At 38.1% G+C, this 19,043-nt stretch overlaps 1 protein-coding gene and 1 pseudogene across 4 annotated transcripts in view; both read left to right on the forward strand.

Annotated features, from left to right (window-relative positions):
* LARP1B (La ribonucleoprotein 1B) overlaps positions 1 to 19,043 on the forward strand; it is a 153,688-nt gene that overhangs the window by 85,458 nt on the left and 49,187 nt on the right. For all 4 annotated transcript variants that reach the window (XM_032146902.2, XM_032146896.2, XM_032146888.2 and 1 more), the window contains one exon: positions 17,107 to 17,230. In XM_032146902.2, coding sequence (XP_032002793.1) covers positions 17,107 to 17,230 — 124 coding nt within the window. The remainder of the gene's footprint in view (positions 1 to 17,106; positions 17,231 to 19,043) is intronic.
* On the forward strand, positions 10,360 to 11,373 carry LOC116463845 (fos-related antigen 1-like; annotated as a pseudogene).

Below are 19,043 nucleotides of genomic sequence, written 5' to 3' on the forward strand. Positions count from 1 at the left end.
ATGCTGTAGACATTATAGATGTCATCTTCCTCTGAAGGATGTTGAGTTTTTTTGTTTTATTGGATGTTGTAGGCTACACTTGGAATTGTGTAGGCTTATTTTACTCTTTGTTAGGTTAGATCTGTGGAAAGCCTCTTTAACTTGACAGAACTTAACCTCCAAATTCTGTGTCTCCTCTAGATCTTAGCAGGTTTTATATTAGGCTTTGCTAGTGAGTCTAGAGTAGGTCTTATTCCCTGTACTCGAGTGTGGACCTTATTCTGTAGCATGGCTTCATTTCTAAGCTGTATCAGAGATGAATGCCCAGAGGGTTAATGAGTAGCTTACAAAGGGTATCCATTCTTAACTGGGCTTGTATGCTCACCATCCCCCAGCACTACTGGACCTTTAGTATATCTGTTCAGCTTAACCACATAGCAGTCACTTCGGGATATGTCTTAGGTAGTCTTATCCTGAACATATGTGCTCTGCCTCCAGCCAAGGACACACAGCAGCCTGACCCTCACATGGACTTATTGCCCCCCTCTTCCCTGCATAGATTGTCTCCAGTGCTCTATTCCACAGGTTCCACTGCTTCAACTGTATTAAACTCTAAAGCACTACCTTCTCGGCTCAGCAGGACAGTTATACTTTGCTTGGGCTGAAGCTTGCTGTACCATGGTTAGGAAATTGTACCCAGAAAGAGAGCTGGAGTGATCGTGGAGCCCATCTTGTGAGCTCTTCTCTCAGAGATCACAGTCTTACATTGCTTTTGTTCAATCCCTAAAAATAGTTGTTTCATAGTCATATCAGTTTTATGGTTATTTACATGAGGAGGCACAGGCTGGTATTGCTTGCTCCATCATAGCCGGAAGCAGAAGACCATACCCATTACATCATAAAATTAAAAAGTCTGACAATGTTAAGTCTTGGTAAAGAAGTGGTGCAACATGAATTCACACATCACTATTGGTGTTACATTAAGTTGTTACAACCAACTTTAGTATTACTTATTAAAGTTGATTGTTTATGTATCCTAAGAAGCATCAGTTTCATTTCCACATGTACATATGTATACATGCGTATTTCTAATACACATCAATTCCATTTCTAGTTATGTCTATATGTGTACATATGTGTGTGTATCTTTTGTAGAGAAAATTTTGAATATGTGGACTATGAGACACATACATATTGTTAAATCTAATAGCTTCATTATGTCTAAAATGGTATTATATGTGTTTTGTGTACAGTGGTATGGTATTTAACAGTGAAATAATTGGTATAGAAATGAAGATGATTTTAAAAACAATGCCAATATAGATCAAATAAGAGAACGGTAAAATGGTGATAGTTGTTGAAACCATGTGATGTGTATATAGGACTTTGTTATACTATTCTATTTTTGTATATGTTAGAAAAATTCCAAAGTAAAGAAGTTTTAAAAGTTTGGTGGATGTTAGTCATATAATATATGCAGAAAATGTGATTTTATTAATATACAGTTCTAAAACAGGGGAAATGAAATATATTGCATAGGGAAACTTTCAAAGGTAATAAATGAAGGAACAGTTAGGAAATTGGTCTCTGCTAAGGTCAATATGGTGGTTTTTCTGGAGAGAAGGAGGGGAATGGGATTGGGCAGGGGCAAAAAGGGACTTCTAGGATATTGGCAGTGTCCTATTAACATAGATGGGTAGTAGCATGTGGTGTTCATTGTATTAATTTTCATACCATACACATAGGTTTTATACAACATATTTAAAAGCAAAACAGTTATTTAAAAATAGCTAGATGAAAGAATTTTGAGAGTTTTAGGTTGGCATAATCAAGGGAAGCATCCTAGAGAAGCCTAGAACTTAAAACTAGGTCCTAAATAATGAATATTCTGTATTGTAAAACATCTGATCTAGGACCCACTGTTATGCTTAGTATTCCTGACCAAAAATAAAGGACACAGAAGATAACTTCCATTGGAACACATTCTCCTTGATGACAGTGTCTATCCCATTTGTTCACTCATTCATTCATCTATCCATTTATTCATTTAACAGATATTTAAGTAGCTGTTAGGTGCCAAGCATAGTGATAGGCAATTTGTGAACAGTGTTGAGGAGTGATGGAGTTTCCAGTCCCCAGATTCTTTATGATTCTCCTCTTTGTTGAGCTGGGACGAGAGACCTCTTTTGTATATTTGCCTTGAGGTGTGAACTAGTTAGCCCCAAAAAACTGGCTGGCTTCTTTCTTGCCCTTTTTCTAAGACTGCCTGGTTTCTTTGCTCAGATTTCTGTGGCAGAGTCTTTCCCTTTTTCTCACTGCTAAGACAGCGATTGAAAAATTTGCTCTTTTATTCATTCTTTCAAAAATTCCTCCCCTTGATGCATGCAAGAGTTTTGCCTTGATTATTAGGCAATGTTTGGATATATGTACAAAATCAAAACAGAGAATAAGTAGTCTAGCTAGAGAAGGTAGCTGGTGGGCTTGATTTATGAAGGGGAACAGTGAAAAAGAGAGGTTGAGGACAGAAAGTAGTATGGGGTGCTCTAAGTGGGTAGATTGCCTCTTAAATATTGAAATCTGGATGTGGTTATTGCTAGAACAGTGGCTGAAGAAAATCTTGTGTTTCAAAGAAAGTGGATTGAAGAGTACTTTTTGTGACCCAGAATTCAAAATTAAAAACTTATAAAGACAATAAATGGAAAACAAATGAGTTTCTGAAGTGTCTTCATCAAATATAGAATTATGGCCAGTAGTAAAAGAAAAAAGAGTTATGGCCAGTAATTACAATATAATTTATAAAGTTTCTAGTCACTCCTTCATTGATAGAATACAGTAATATGTAAGCACAAATGTGTTTATTAATAGCCTGTTGATATAATTTATGAAAAAAATACAGAGTTTACAACTTTTTTTTCGAAATTGGCTCCTGAGTAATAAAAGGTTTCTTGACATTGATTATCTAATGAGAGCTAAGTATGTGAATTATCTAACAGAGTTCAATACTATTTGGGAATAGGTTTTAGAGCCCTTTTAAGTTGAAAATTGAGAATGATCAAAATATCCTAATTCTCTTAAATCACCAGTAAAATACATATCACTTTATGCATAGCCTTACACCTTAATATGCATCTAAAGCTGGACGCGGTGGCACATGCCTGTAATCCTAGCACTTTGGGAAGCTGAGGCAGGTAGATCACCTAAGGGCAGGAGTTTGAGACCAGCCTGGCCAACATGGTGGAATTCCTCTCTACTAAAAATATAAAAAACTAGCTGGGCGTGGTAGTGGGCGCCTATAACCCCAGCTACTTGGGAGGTTGAGGCCGGAGAATCTCTTGAACCTGGGAGGTGGAGGTTGAAGTGAGCCAAGATTGCGCCACTGCACTGCAGTCCAGCCTGGGCAACAAGAGCAAAACTCTGTCTCAAAAAAAAAAAAAAAAAAAAAGCTTCTAAATATATATGTAGTAATGTAGCAGGATCATATTTATAAAATAAAGTATTGAAGTGCTTGAATTTTGAAGTACTTGAGCATATTTTTAAAGATTCTAATTTGGTGGGTCTTCCTGTCCATAGTCATCTTTTTCTTTAGAAGCTGATTTTTTAAAATTTTATTATTTTAACTTTATTTTATTTATTTATTTTTGAGATGGAGTCTCATTCTGTTGCCCAGGCTGGAGCACAGTGGCGGGGTCTTGGCCCATTGCAACCTCCACCCTTGGGGTTCAAGCAATTCTGCTGCAGCCTCCTGAGTAGCTGGGATTATAGGTGCTCACCACAATGCCTGGCTAATTTTTGAATTTTTAGTAGAGATGGAGTTTCACCTTGTTGGCCCGGCTGGTCTCAAACTCTGATCTCAAGTAATCCATCTGCCTTGGCCTCCCAAAGTGGTGGAGTTACAGGTGTGAGCCACTGCACCTGGCCAGAGGCTAATATTTAAAATAATTCTTTCTACTTTTAGTTGTTATTTCCCTATGCTTTTCAACATTTTTGAACATGAAAGGATATGGTAAAACTATACTTGTTTGGGCACTTTTCAGTGGTCAGGACATTATCGAAATGTATTCATCCTTTCGTTAGGTTTTTCTTTCTGTGCATTAACATTAGGGTTTGATTACATCAATGCATACATTCATTGAGTAGAATAGCAGTGGCATTGCTGGCCCATTTAAAAAGTGTTATTATTATTGCTAAACAAGTATAATTGAATTTCTATAAGTTAAATGTTAGCACTACAGTACTCTGAAGATTGTTTGGGTAGGTGAGGTGGGACCAGATTGCAAAGTGTCTTGAAAGCTATATAGGAATTTAGAATAAAGAGCAATTGCAGTTTTTATAAAGAAAGTGGAATGATCAAAATAGTGGTTTAATAGGTTTATATACGTGAGGCATTAACCTAGATCAGAATAGGGGAGGACAGAAGTTGAGTTAAAAACCCACTTATAATAATCCAAGGGTGAAATGAAGTGCTGAACAAAAGGAATATCGTTTATTTTCTCAACATTCATTAATAACCTACATGAGAATGAAAAAGTGCCAAAATTGGGAAGAGATTTTAAAGAATCAGTTCATAATACCTTGTGAAAGAAGTAGGGACATTAACAAGGAAAACCTAGGAGAGAATGATCTTGAGATCAGATTTGGAAATGTTGAGTTGATGTCATGGTGTCTATTCATGTAAAATGTCTTTTATCCTCTCTCTAAATCCTAGAGATGATAAGAAGGCCAGAAATGTAGATTTTGGAGTATTTAGTAAAGAAGGGAGACTTAAAGCAGGAAAAGTGATTGAACTTTTTAAGGTATTAAAAGGAAAGGGAACAATTGAGACAGGAAGTTCACTAGTGGTAATTTGGAGGAAAAAAATAGGTGTGGGCTGGGCGCAGTGGCTCACGCCTGTAATCCCAGCATTTTGGGAGGCAGAGGCAGGCAGATCATGAGATCAGGAGTTCGAGACCATCCTGGCCAACATGGTGAAACCCTGTCTCTACTAAAAATAAAAAAATTAGCCAGGCATGGTGGCGCACACCTGTAGTCCCAGCTATTCAGGAGGCTGAGGCAGGAGAATCACTTGAACCCGGGAGGCGGAGGTTGCAGTGAGCTGAGATCGTGCCACTGCACTCCAGCCTGGGCGACAGATCAAGACTCCATCTCAAAACAAAACAATACAACAACAACAAAAAAGTGTGGTTATTATATATAGTTTCACTGAAGAAGCCAAGAAAATAAATGGTGTCTGAGATTGTGACCCATAAAGGGACGCATTCTATCTGAACTATAGCTTTAATTTTTTTCTTTTTTTTTTTTTTCAGACAGGGTCTCACCCTGTTGTGCCTAGGCTAGAATGCAGTGGTGAGATCATAGCTTACTGCAGCCTCAAACTCCTGGGCTCAAGGGAGCCTTCTGTCCCAGCCTTCCCAGTAGTTGGGATTACAGGCATGTGTTACCACACTTGACTAATATTTTACTTTTTTGTGGAGACAGTGTCTCACTGTGTTGCTCATGCTGGTCTTGAATTCCTGGCCTCAAGTAATCCTTCCACATCAGCTTCCTGAAGAGCTGGAATTATAGATGTGAGCCACTGCACCCAATCAGCTTTCATCTTTTTTCCCCCCACTGACTTCTTATTTTAAGGCAGAGAAAATTGCTTGAACCTGAGAGGCAGAAGTTGCAGTTAGCCAAGATCACGCCACTGCACTCCAGCCTGGGCAAGACAGCAAGACTCTGTCTTGGGAAAATAAATGAATAAATAAATAAATATAAAATAAAAAAATAAAAATCCCTTACTGCTGACCACCTTGGACCTACCATCAGACTGTAATTCACATTGACATGAATAGGAAGTGAGAAAGTTGAAGCACCGAGGGTTCTTTCAAGCAATTTGGCTGAAGGGAAATCCTTGTTGCTTAAACTTCCTCTTTCTAGTCAGACCAATATGAGTTGCAGAGAAATGTATACTTTGAAAGACAATGTAATTTTCTCACTTAATGTTATGAATATTTTTCTGTATCAGTAATATGCATCTATATTTTATTCCCTCCAAGTCTTCATTTTGAAATATTTCAAACCTTCAGAAAAGTTACATACATAATATGAGGAATGCCAGTATATTGTTCACCTAGATTTGGCAAACATCTTACCATATTTCCTTTTCTTCTATGTATAAATATATAGGTGCATATATGTAGATTTTTTTCCTGAATCATTTGAGAGTTAGTTGTAGACATTATGTCAACTTACCCTAAAATACATCAGCAAGTATCTCCTAAAAACAAGTACACTCTCCTACATAACCACAATTATCAAAAACACAAGAAATTTAACATTGATAGGATGCTATTATTGAATATGCAGTTTACATTTCTCCAGTTGTCTCAGTTGTCCTTTATAATTTCTTTTATTTTTTTCTAAGTCAGTTCTAGACAGGAATCACACATTGCTTTGAGAGTCATATAATTTTAATGTTCTTTCATTTAGAACAGTTGTGCTGCCTTTTTTTTTTCTTTTTGGCTATTCATGACATTGATGTTTTTCAAGAGTTCAGGCCAGTTGTTTTGTCCTTCAGTTTGGATTTGCCCGATATCTTTATATGATTAGCTTCAGGTTAAGATTTTTTTTTTTTTTTTGAGATGGAGTCTCGCTCTGTCACCCAGGCTAGAGTGCAATGCCGTGATCTCGGCTCACTGCAGACTCTGCCTCCCAAGTTCAAGTGATTCTCCTGCCTCAACCTCCTGAGTAGCTTGGATTACAGGCATGCACTACCACGTCTGGCTAATTTTCTGTATTTTCAGTAGAGACAGGGTTTCACCATGTTGGCCAAGTTGGTCTCGAACTCCAGACTTCAAGTGATCTGCCCACCTTGGCCTCCCAAAGTGCTGGGATTACAGGCGTGAGCCACCGTGCCCAGCCAGGTTAAGTATTTTTGACAAGAACATTACATAGGCAATGTGCCCTGTTCAGTATATGCTCTCCAGAGACATGTGATGTCAGTTACAAAATTTGATGTGGTTAGAATTGGTGATTTGGTCATTTCGTTATGATGATATCTACCAGATTTGCTCACTGTAAATGTACCTTTTCTCCTTTGTAATTAATAAATGATCCTTGGAGTGATATTTTAAAACTGTGTTCCCCAACAGTCTTTATTCAGTATTTTAGCTTCCATTGGTGATTTTTGCTTGAATCAGCTATTATGCTTATCATAAGATGGTGATTTTTTTTTTTTTTTTTGAGGTGGACTCTCGCTCTGTCCCAGGCTGGAGTACAGTGGCGCAATCTCGGCTCACTGAAACCTCCACCTCCCGGGTTCAAGCGATTCTCCTGCCTCAGCCTCCTGGGTAGCTGGGACTACAGGCGCATACCACCACGCCCAGCTAATTTTTGTATTTTCTATAGAGATGAGGTTTCACCATGTTGGCCAGGATGGTCACGAACTCCTGACCTCGTGATCCGCCTGCCTTGGCCTCCCAAAGTGCTGAGATTACAGGCGTGAGCCACTGCGCCCGGCCAACATGGTGATTTTTATTTATTTTTTATTTTATTTTTTATTTTATTTTTTAGGTTAATGTTTTTTATTTTTTATTTTAGTTTTTTTATTTAGATGGTGATTTTTAAATTTGTTATTCCCTATACGTCTGTTAGTATTCTTCTATAAAGAAGAACTTTCCTCTCCGCTTCATTTTTTATTTTTATATTTTAATTTTCTCCCTTTTTAGTGCTAGTATGGACTCCAACATGGATTTCTATCCATTCTTGTCCTCATTCATTTTGATGTTCAGAATATCTCAAACCTAGTCAGGTTAGAGCTCTCTCAAGATGGCTCCTGCTTATAACCAGCATGTCCTCATCTGTTCAGCACATTTACATTTTATGGCACAACAAAGTGGTCTTCTTGCCCTCTTTCTTTTTTACTTTTGTTTTATAATTGTGATAAAACATACACAACAGGATGTATTATTTTACAGTTTTAAGTTTACAATTTTGGTTTGCATTTTTTGTTTGTTTGTTTTGTTTTGTTTTGTTTTGTTTGAGACGGAGTTTCACTCTCGTCACCGAGGCTGGAGTGCAATGGTGCAACCTTGGCTCACTGCAACCTCCACCTCCTGGGTTCAAGCGATTCTCCTGTCTCAGCCTCTCAAGTAGCTGGGATTATAGGTGCCCGCCAGCACACCCAGCTCATTTTTGTATTTTTAGTAGAGACAGGGTTTCACTATGTTGGCCAGGCTGGTCTTCAACTCCTGACCTCAGCTGATCCGCCTGCGTCGACCTCCCAAAGTGTTGGGATTACAGGCATGAACCACCACACCTGGCCTTGGTTTGCCTTTTATTTATTTATTTATTTTTGAGACAGAGTCTCACTCTGTCGCCCAGGCTGGAGTGCAGTGGCGCAATCTTGGCTCACTGCAACTTCCGTCTCCCGCGTTCAAGCGATTCTTCTGCCTCAGCCTCCTGAGTAGCTGGGACTACAGGTGTGCACCACCATGCCTGGCTAATTTTCGTATTTTTAGTAGAGATGGGGTTTCACCATATTGGCCAGGCTGGCCTTGAACTCCTGACCTCGTGATCCATCCGCCTCGGCATCCCAAAGTGCTGGGATTACAGGCATGAGCCATGGTGCCTGGCCAGTTTGCCTTTTAAAATGTGGTCTTCCCTGGTTTATCCCTGGCTTACTTCTCTTATTATTTTGACAGCTTGTCTAGATATGATAGACTCTATTCTTAAATTTTGGGTTTTTATTTATTAACTGTATGCTAATGACTCCCTTATGTCTTTGTGGGACTCTAGAACTATATTACTGGTAGCCTACTAAATTCTCCAGTTATTTATCTTATGTTTCATAGGCATCTTTTTTATATTCTCTCATTTAAAAAAATGAAAGAAAACCTACCCCAAACCTATATTTTTTATTTTGCGTGGATGCCTTAGGAATCCCCATCCACTTAACGTAACTTCTAACACGCAGTTTGTCACTAGGTCCTATCAGTCCTTTCATATTCATTCCTACTGCCATGCATCATCTCTCTATATAAGTTTTATAGGGTGTTCTTGGCTCTAGTTCATTCTCTTTCTAGCTTAACTCTTGTCAGAGTAGTCTTTCCTCCTTATTTCTCATTTCATTTTTTTTTCCTAGCAAATTAGATAATTTACTACAAGTCCAAGAAGCAATTCTTGATTTTAGGCAAGGCTTTGTATAAGACACCAAAGAACGACTTTGCTTTTCTTTACCCCTATCTTTGGTGTACTTTCCTCTGTGTTAGCTTCATTTTCAGTTATGCTTTCTCTGAGTGGGAGCAACAATGGCCATTGATGGTTTCAGGCTTACATTATTTTCAAAGTAAATGATTCCAAGGAAAATCCTTCATCCTTCTAAAATCTTTCATCATCGTAAAATATAAATATGATTATTTCTCTATTTTTCTTAATTCTATTCAGTGGTTCCTCACCCCCTTCAGGATAAAGTTCAAATTCTTTGGCAAGCAAGAATTCATGAATTCTTGATTTGGCTTTTACATATTTTCATTGTCCTGTTGCTCTCTGCTTTAAAATTTATATCCATAAATACCAAGTTGCATGTGCAGTTTCCTCCGCCTGCAGTGGCTTTTCACATTATTTACTTGCCAAACTCCTTATCTTTTAGCTAAATAAACCCCAGTTCAGATATACTCTTCCAGGAAAATCTTATTTGATAAATTTTGTGCTCAATCCCAGAAAAATTGCTCTCCTATTCTACCTTTGCACCACATGTGTATGTTTGTTTTTGACTTATACTGAATTGTAATCTGTTTACAAAATTTTATTTTTTTTGAGACGGAGTTTTTGCTCTCTCACCCAAGTTGGAGTGCAATGGTGTGATCTCGGCTCGCTGCAGCCTCCGTCTCCTGGGTTCATGCAGCTCTCCTGCCTCAGCCTCCTGATAGCTGGGACTACAGGTGCCTGCCACCACGCCCAGCTAATTTTTATATTTTTAATAGAGATGAGGTTTCACTATCTTTTTTAATTGAGATGAGGATCCACCTGCCTCAGCCTTGCAAAGTGCTGGGATTACTGGTGTGAGCCACTGTGCCCAGCCTACAAATTTTTTTATATCCATTAGATCATTAAATCTCTTTGGTCCCTTTTTGAACAAGGCAAGGTATAAATTTATTAAAAATAACAACAACAACAACAACAAAAACAAAAACCAAAATTAGGCTTTGGTTGTGCATCCAGTTGTGGTAGACTGGCTAATTCTGATCAACCCTATTGCTGAGAACAGCTGAAAAAGTAGGTTTTAAAAATCTCTGTGAAGGCACAGTAGAGGGCCAAGACAGTAAAACATCATGTGATCAAAACCTGGAAAGAGAGTCGGAAGCCAGCACCGTGGACCCCACGGAGCCGCCAGCCCCGCTTATGTTCTGAGACTTCAGGGCAACCGGCCCGAGCTCCGGGAATAGCGCGGGTATGGCGGCCCCGCGCATGCCCCCGGCCGCAGCGCAGGCAGCCCAGCAGAAGTTCCACCTAGTGCCAAGGATCAACAACATGAGTGGCAGTCAGGAGCTGCAGTGGATGGTACAGCCTCGTTTTCTGGGGCCCAGCAGTTACCCCAGGCCTCTGACTTACCCGTAGTCCAGCCCCCCACAACCCCAGCCAGGAGTGATCCGGGCCCTGGGGCCGCCTCCAGGGGTACGTCCAAGGCCTTGTGAACAGATCAGCCCGGAGGAAGAGGAGAGCCGCCAAGTAAGGCCCGAGCGGAACAAGCTGGCTGCGGCCAAGTGTAGGAACTGGAGGAAGGAACTGACCGACTTCCTGCAGGCGGAGACTGATGAACTGGAAGATGAGAAATCCGGACTGCAGCGAGAGATTGAGGAGCTGCAGAAGCAGAAGGAGCGCCTGGAGCTGGTGCTGGAAGCCCACTGACCCATCTGCAAAATCCCCGAAGGAGCCAAGGAGGGGGACACAGGCGGTACCAGCGGCACCAGCAGCCCGCCAGCCCCCTGCCGCCCTGTACCTTGTATCTCCCTTTCCCCAGGGCCTGTGCTTGAACCTGAGGCACTGCACACCCCCAAGCTCATGACCACACCCTCCCTAACTCCTTTCACCCCCAGTCTGGTCTTCACCTCCCGCAGCACTCCTGAGCCCTGTGCCTCAGCTCATCACAAGAGTAGCAGCAGCAGCGGAGACCCATCCTCTGACCCCCTAGGCTCTCCAACCCTCCTCGCTTTGTGAGGCACCCGAGCCTTACTCCCTGCAGGTGCCACCCTAAGCAACGTCTCCTCCCCTTCCCCCACCAGTCCAGCTGGCCTGGACAGTATCCCATACCCAACTCCAGCAGCTTCTTCTCCATCCCTCTAATGAGACTGACCATATTGTGCTTCACAGTAGAGCCAGCTTGGGGCCACCAAAGCTGCCCACTGTTTCTCTAGAGCTGGCCTCTCTAGCACAATTTGCACTAAAACAGAGACAAAATATTTCCTATTTGTGCCGGAGGAATCCTGGCAGCCCAGAGACTTTGTAGATCCTTAGAGGTCCTCTGGAGCCCTAACCCTTTCCAGATCACTGCCACACTCTCCATCATCCTCTTCCTGTGATCCAACCCTACCTCCTGACAGAAGGTACCACTTTACTCACCTAGAACGCTAACTCACCAGCCCCACTGCCAGCAGCAGCAGGTGATTGGACCAGGCCATTCTGCCGCCCCCTCCTGAACCGCAAAACTCGGGAGGTGCCCGTGGCTTCTGTGATGAGCTGATCTGCAGATCTCAGCTTTGAGAAGCCTTCAGCTCCAGGGAATCCAAGCCTCCACAGTGAGAGCAGCTGCTATTTATTTTCCTAAAGAGAGTATTTTTATACAAACCTACCAAAATGGAATAAAAGACTTGAAGCTAAAAAAAAAAAAAAAAAAATCTGGAAAGAGAAGGAAGCCTAGAGAAATAAGGCTGGAATTTGGGTCTTCATTTCCCTCAGATGCATCTGCCAGTTCCGTCCTAAGCCTCAAGCTTTTACTAATAATGTCTGGTCCTCAAAAAATAATTAGGAATATTGGAAGACAATATGATATGATAGAAAAAAACAAAAGAAACAACAGGAAATAGAAACAGACCCCTAGTGATCCAGAAAATAGAGTTATCAAGCAGACTTTGTTTTTAATAAGTTAAAAAATAAAAGATAAGGTGGAGAATTTCAGTATAGAGCCAGAAACTTTAAAAAATAATCAAGTGGAAATTTTAGAGCTGTAAAATATGATAATCAAGTGCAATGGGTAGGCTTAATAGTAGATCAGGACAGTGAAGAGATAATTATTAAACTGCAAGATGGATCAAAAGAAAAATCCAGAGTGAAGCATTGAGCAAAAAGATGGAAAATACAGAAAAGGGTGTAAGAGACATAGTCTAACACATATCATTGGATCTTCCAAAGGGGGAAGAGAGGGAGAATAAAGCATAAGTAATATTTGAAGAGATTATGGGTAAGAATTTTCCAAAACTGGTGAAAGACACCAAAGGACAGATTCTAATCCTAAAAACTTCAAAGAAGATAAATACAAAGAAAAGCTCATCAAGACCATCCATATAAAACAACTGAAAACAAAAGCTGGATAAAAAGGACAGATTACTTTATAAGCGTTAATAGTAAGACTTACAGCTAACTCCTCAGTAGAAATAATGGAGGTGAGGGAACAAAGGGATGATGTAGTTACAGTGCCTGAAAGAAAGGGAAAGTAGTGTTCAAGAATAAAGGTAAACAAATAATTGAATTGTATGCTTAAATAGGTGAATTTATGAGATGTAAAATAAAGCTCTAAATAAACCTGTATAAAAATGAAGGTAAAATAGACATATTATCAGAGAAATGAAAACTATGAAAATTTATTTTCAGCAGATCTGCTTTAAAGAAAATACTAAAAGGAATTTTTCAGGCAGAGGAAAATGATTCCAGAAAGAAGCTTGGAGATGCAGGAAGAAATGAAGAGCAATGGGAAGGGTAAATATGTGTAAATATTTAAATAAATAGTGGCAATAAACACAACAAAGCTGGTGTAACTCTGTTTACTCTATCAGGCAAAGTAGGTTTTGAAGGGAAAACTTATTCAAGATATAAATATGGATCTTTTATAATCATGACAAGTTTCATTGCCTCAGAAGATATAATAGTTCTAAATTTGTGTACATCTAATAATGTAGCTTCAAAATACATAAAATTTACAGGCAAATAGGCGCATTCATAATCATAGTGGGAGATTTTAACACACACCTTTCTTATAAAGAAAGGTGTAAGATGGAGCAATCAGAACCAAAAAATCAGTAAGGTTATAGAAAATGTGAATGCAGTTTAGAAAAGTGAATTCCAGATGGATTATAGTTCTAAACGTGAAACACAAAATAATAAAACTTATAGAAATAATAGCTCAGTAATATTTCAGTGGGGAAGATTTATTGAACAGGAAGCACAATGAAGGAAATGATTGATAAATTGCACTACATTAAAGGACTTCTTTTCATCAAGATACTATAAGAGAATAAAAAGACAAGTTAAAAAAGTGTCAAAAGGTATTTACAACATTTTATGAAGAACTCTTACAAATCAATGAGAAAGACAACCCTATAGAAAAATGAGCAATAGTACTGAATAGTCACCTCAACAAAAGAAGCTATCTAAATCAGCAAATATACTCAAGGTTTTCAGCCTCATTAGTAATCAGAGAGATACAAATTAAAGCTACAGTGAGATAACACATATACCTACCAGGATGACTACATTAAAAACTTTTTCTGAATATTTATTTTGAGATATTTATAGATTCACAGGAAGTTGCAAAAATTGTACAGAGAGGTACTGTGTACCGTCACTTCCCTTCAAAAGTCACATCTTATATATAACTATATATACATCTTATATAACTATAGCACAATGCTGGGCAAGGTAGCTCATGTCTGTAATGCCAGCTGTTCTGGAGGCTGAGGCAGGAGGATTGCTTTAGGCCAGGAGTTCAAGACCAGTATGGGCAACATAGTGAGACTTCATCTCTTAAAAAAAAAAAAATTAAAAAAAAAATTAGCCTGTCATGGTGGCATGCACCTTTAGTGCCAGCTACAGGTTGAGGTGGGAAGATCACCTGGGCCCAGGAGTTCAAGGCTACAGTGAGCTGTGGTTGTACCACTGCATTCCAGTCTGGGCAACAGAGCAAGACCCTGTCTCTAGAGGGGGGAAAAAAAAGAAATATGTTGTATAATATTAAAACAAGAAAGTAGACATTTCTTATCACAAATGTATGTGTATAGTTTTGTGCCATTTTATCACGTGTAGATTCATATAACTACCACCACAGTCAAGACACTGAACTGTATTATTACCACAAAGTTCTCCCTGTGCTCTCTAAAGTTAACCCCTTTAGAGTCTCACCCACCTGCCTCACCTCCACTATCCCTAACCCCTGGCAACTGTTCTTCATCTCTATAATTTTGTCATTTTGAGAATGTTACATGATGGAATCACACATTTCTTAGAGCAATTTTAGATTCATAGCAAAATTGAGCAGAAGGTAGATTTTCCATAGATCCTCTTCCCCCACACAAGCATAGCCTCCCGTATTGTCAACATCCCCTACCACAGTGGTACATTTGTTGCAGTTCGTGAAGCTACCTAGATGCATCATTCTCACTAAAAGTTTGTAGTTTACATTAGGGTTCATTCTTGTTCAAATGGCTAAATTTTGAGACTGAAAATACCACACATTGGTGCAGATGTAGATCAATAGGAACTTTAATATACTGCTAATGGGGATAAAAATAGGTACAGCCACTGAAAAACTGGCATTTTCTACTAAGGCTAAATAGAAACCTACTGCTCAATTCAGCAATCCACTCCTAAGTAAATATCCAACAAAAATTTGTGTCCCTGTTCACCAAAAGAAGTTTTGTAAAAACGTTTTCATAGGAATTCATTTGTAATAGCTATAATCTGAGAAAGGACCCAAATGTTCATCAATAGCAGAATGGATTTCTTTAAAAATTGCAGTGTATTCATATGGTAGAATAGAACAAGGGTAGACAAATATAGTAAATATCTTAGACTTTGTGGGTCATACGTTGTCTGTGGTCATACATTGTCTACCTAACTCTGCAGTTGTAGCAATGAAGTAGTCATAGGCAATATGTAAACAAATGAGTGTGGTTATGTTCCAAAACAGCCATTTATAAAAACAGGCTTTAGCCTTTGGGCCTGTAGTTTGCTGACCTCTGCTGTAGAGCCACAAACTGTGCTTACCTGCACGTACATGGATCAGTCTCATAAACATAATTTTGCATGAAAGAAACCATATGGTATAATTCAATTTTTATAAAGTTCAGAAACATGCAAAACACCTACTGTATTGAAGGTGTATGAGCTATTTTGGGGGAGAAAGAGGAGATCCTGACCAGAAGGGACATGAAAAGGAAGCTTCTGGGGTGCTAGCAATTGCTTTTACCTGAATGGTGATTACTTAAGTCTGTTTACCTTTGATTATTCATTGAGATGTATACTTATGATTTGTACACTTCTCATGTATGTGTGTGTGTGTATGTTATACATTAATGAATTAGTTAAAAATAAAAACTAAACAAAAACATACACAACTTGTGTTTCCATCAGGGTAGAATTGTGTTATTTATCTCTGACATGTAGTAAACATACAATAATTATTTATAGAATTGGGAGTTGCTAATAGCAAGCTCTGTAGCAAGATAAGGGACAAGAGGAGTGAGCAATGATTCTGATTTAGCCTGAAGAGCTTATTGAAAACTTTTGAGGAAGAAATGTTGATAAATATACATTTTGATGTCATTAAAGATACTTTAGTGAAAAAAGATCATAATCTAAAAGGCTAACATTGGGATTTAATAAACGATTTGAGCTGACAAGTGACTATTCATCTTTGGACAGAAGGAAAAGATTCTTTTGTTATTAAGAGCAAGCTACAACTATTTTGTAATGATATTTAATTTGCTTCCTGTTTTAAATTTGCTTCAACCCGACAAATTCTTTGTTACGTTTTTTGCTTGCTTAAACCCTCTATGGATGTTGCCCTGTAAAGATTCACGTACCCATTAGTACCATGTGGCGTAGATGTGATATAGGGTTTTATTGGGAAAAACTTAGAAGAAATAGTGGAGTGTAAGCAGTCCCTCAAACTCCTTTTTTATCTCACAGTTTAGGCCAGACATAGAGGGTCTTTATGCACCTGTGGCCAAGTGAACTTCCAATAGAGAATGACCTCTACCCTCTGTAATGCTCCACACATTTGTAGGTCAGGGCCAGAAACACCTAAGTGAGTATGTAATAGTAGTTACGAAGGGGAAGCCTTTAGAACCCCAGAGGCATGGAGGGGTCTATTCTTCCTTTGAGCTAACAACTCAAACCTACTGAGTCTCTTTGCTGCAGCTATCCAGGGCCATCCAGATTTATCTTTATCACATGCATCCCATTATTATAAAACAAAGTGAAATCTTCTTGACCCAGTATTAAAGGTCTTCTAGTAGCTTTCTCCAACTTCCTCATCAGGCCTCTTTGCCACTGGTTCTACATAGATTTTTCTTATTCACTTAATTACTTTCTAATAAACACATTGCTTTTTCCAAGCTTCTTATCTTTGCTCACATTACCTATTTAGAATGTTTCTCCCTTTCTGTAAATTCTCATTCTTCAAGAGCTGCTTTCGTCCCATCTCTCCTGTGATGGCTTCCTGATGACCGTAATTCTTATACCAATATCGCTCTTCACATACTACCTAATATTATTTATTTTTATGTGTTCATTTCTTCCTTTTCATCTAACATATAAATTCCTTAATGGTAGGGAACATGTATTAGATTACTTTGTAACGTCTGTAATACCTGGTAGTCTTGTATGTAAATGCTCAACAAATAATTAATGATTAGTATGTGTGCTCTTATAATGTTTTTTAGTTTTAAAATCGTCATAATATTTTAGGGTTTTATATGCCTCTTAGATTCTGAATGTTGTTATTAAGTATAATGCTAGAGTCCTTATTAGAACATCTTTTTCACTCCATTGTAATTAATCCATTAGAAGTTCATTTTTTTGAGGTTGGTATCAATTATTGTCTGTTGGTTACTCTGTTAGCCAGTTTAGTAATTAGCTTCCTCCATTCTACTTCAGCAAGAAGTTGAGAACTTTAAGAAGCTAAATCTCATTAGTAAAGAGCAGTTTGAAAACCTAACACCTGAACTTCCTTTTGAGCCAAACCAAGAAGTTCCTGTAGCACCTTCACAGTCCAGGCAAGGTATGTAAATCTGCTTTTGTGTAAGTGTCTGAATAGTATTAAAGCAGTTCTGAATTGTTTTTAAAAATTGCTCCTTTTTTTTCTTTATTTGTGGAAAATCATTAGGTAAATTGTAAAATGCTAGAATTTTAAAACTCAACTTTTATCCTTTTGTGAACTTCTATTATCACACCAGATTATGCTCAAAGCCGGAGGCTTACCTTAGAAGTAGGCAGAATTTGTTGGTTCTTTATGTATCTGATGTGATTTTAAGATTGCTGGGAATGTTTCTCTTCCCAAAATAAAATTTTTCATTGACTCACTGATCCTTAGAATGCGCTAGAGTCATTCTTTTGTTTTAAGGGTTTAGCTCTGTGTGAGAGTGTAAATAAATACATTGGGAGATCCATAAATTGAATCTGACATTTCAGACAAGTATAACTGATTTTGTTATAGGCTTTTCCTGAAGGTGGTTAAAAAAAAAGATTTATAAAAAGTCACACATATACAAAGATAGAGTGAATTTTATAATACAGCTCCCATGTACCTGTTATACTTAATCATCTCATACCCAATTTTGTTTTGTCTTGACTCCGGTCACTCCTATACCTCCCTCTGGATTATTTTTAAACAAATTCTCAATCATATGATTCATATTTTTTTATCCCTAAAGATTTCTGTATGTGTCTTTAAAAAGATAAGGGCTATATCTTTTAACACATAAATAGCGGGACATTATCATATCTAAAATTAACAATAATTCCTTAATGTTAGATATCTAGTTAGTGTTCAAATTTCCTCATTCATCACTTTTTTTTTCCAGTTTCTTCAAATAGATTGCAATAAATTGATATGTCTTTTTTAGTCTACAGGTTTCTACTATTTTTTGCCTTATAATTTATTGGTCCTTGCAATTTGGTATTGAAGAAACTGGGTTGTTTGTCCTGTAGAATTTCTCATATTCTGAATTTTCCTGATTGCATCCCCATGGTTTCATTTAACCTGTTTTCTAGTCCTGAATTATCTGTAACTGTTAGTTCAGCATAGAGACTTGATTAGATTAAGACTCAAATCTCTGTAAGAATATGTCATATGTAGTATTGAATACTATTAGGAGATACATAATGCTCTATTGTCTCTTTTTGTAATGTTAGCAGTCATTGATGATCAGTGAGTGAAGCTTTTATTTTACTAGGGGTTGCAAAATAGTGATGATTCTATTTTTAATCATTACGTCTTACCTTAATAGGTAGAATACTTTTATAAAGAGAACTTTCCCCAGAATATTTATTTATTCTGAGATAGAGTTCTTACAGGAAAGTGAGTCAGTGCTGAATTATTTCCCTTTGTTTACTAGTTTCAAAGTACTAGCTGGTTCCTTAACATCCTTCGCTGGTGACTAATGAAGTTTTTGTTTGTTTTTAAATGATCATTGTGAACTCATAAATACATGAGATGGGTTTCACTCTATTATAGTTATTATTATTATTATTATTAATACCTGTACCAGTTATCAGTTTATTGACTTTTAGCTCTAAAGCCACCTTTCATTTTCTTGCTCAGTAATAATGGAGTTGGACTGTTAACTTTAATGTTTCCCACTCCACAGAAGGTTGAGTCCCCACACAAGGTTGAGCTTTGTCAGTACCACATCTGCTACTCAGTTGGTCGTTGTTTCTAGGCCTTTTGAACAGAAAGAGCTAGGAAATTTTTTAAGGAGAAAAATATATTATGTATTCATGTTGATATTTTCTGTCTAAATTTAAGATTATAGGTTTTAATTTTAATTTCTTTGATTTTGTAGTTGTATTGCTTTTTACTTATATATAAAAAA

This window comes from Hylobates moloch, unplaced genomic scaffold (assembly GCF_009828535.3).
Source record: "Hylobates moloch isolate HMO894 unplaced genomic scaffold, HMol_V3 SCAFFOLD_3, whole genome shotgun sequence".
Classification (NCBI taxonomy): domain Eukaryota; kingdom Metazoa; phylum Chordata; class Mammalia; order Primates; family Hylobatidae; genus Hylobates; species Hylobates moloch.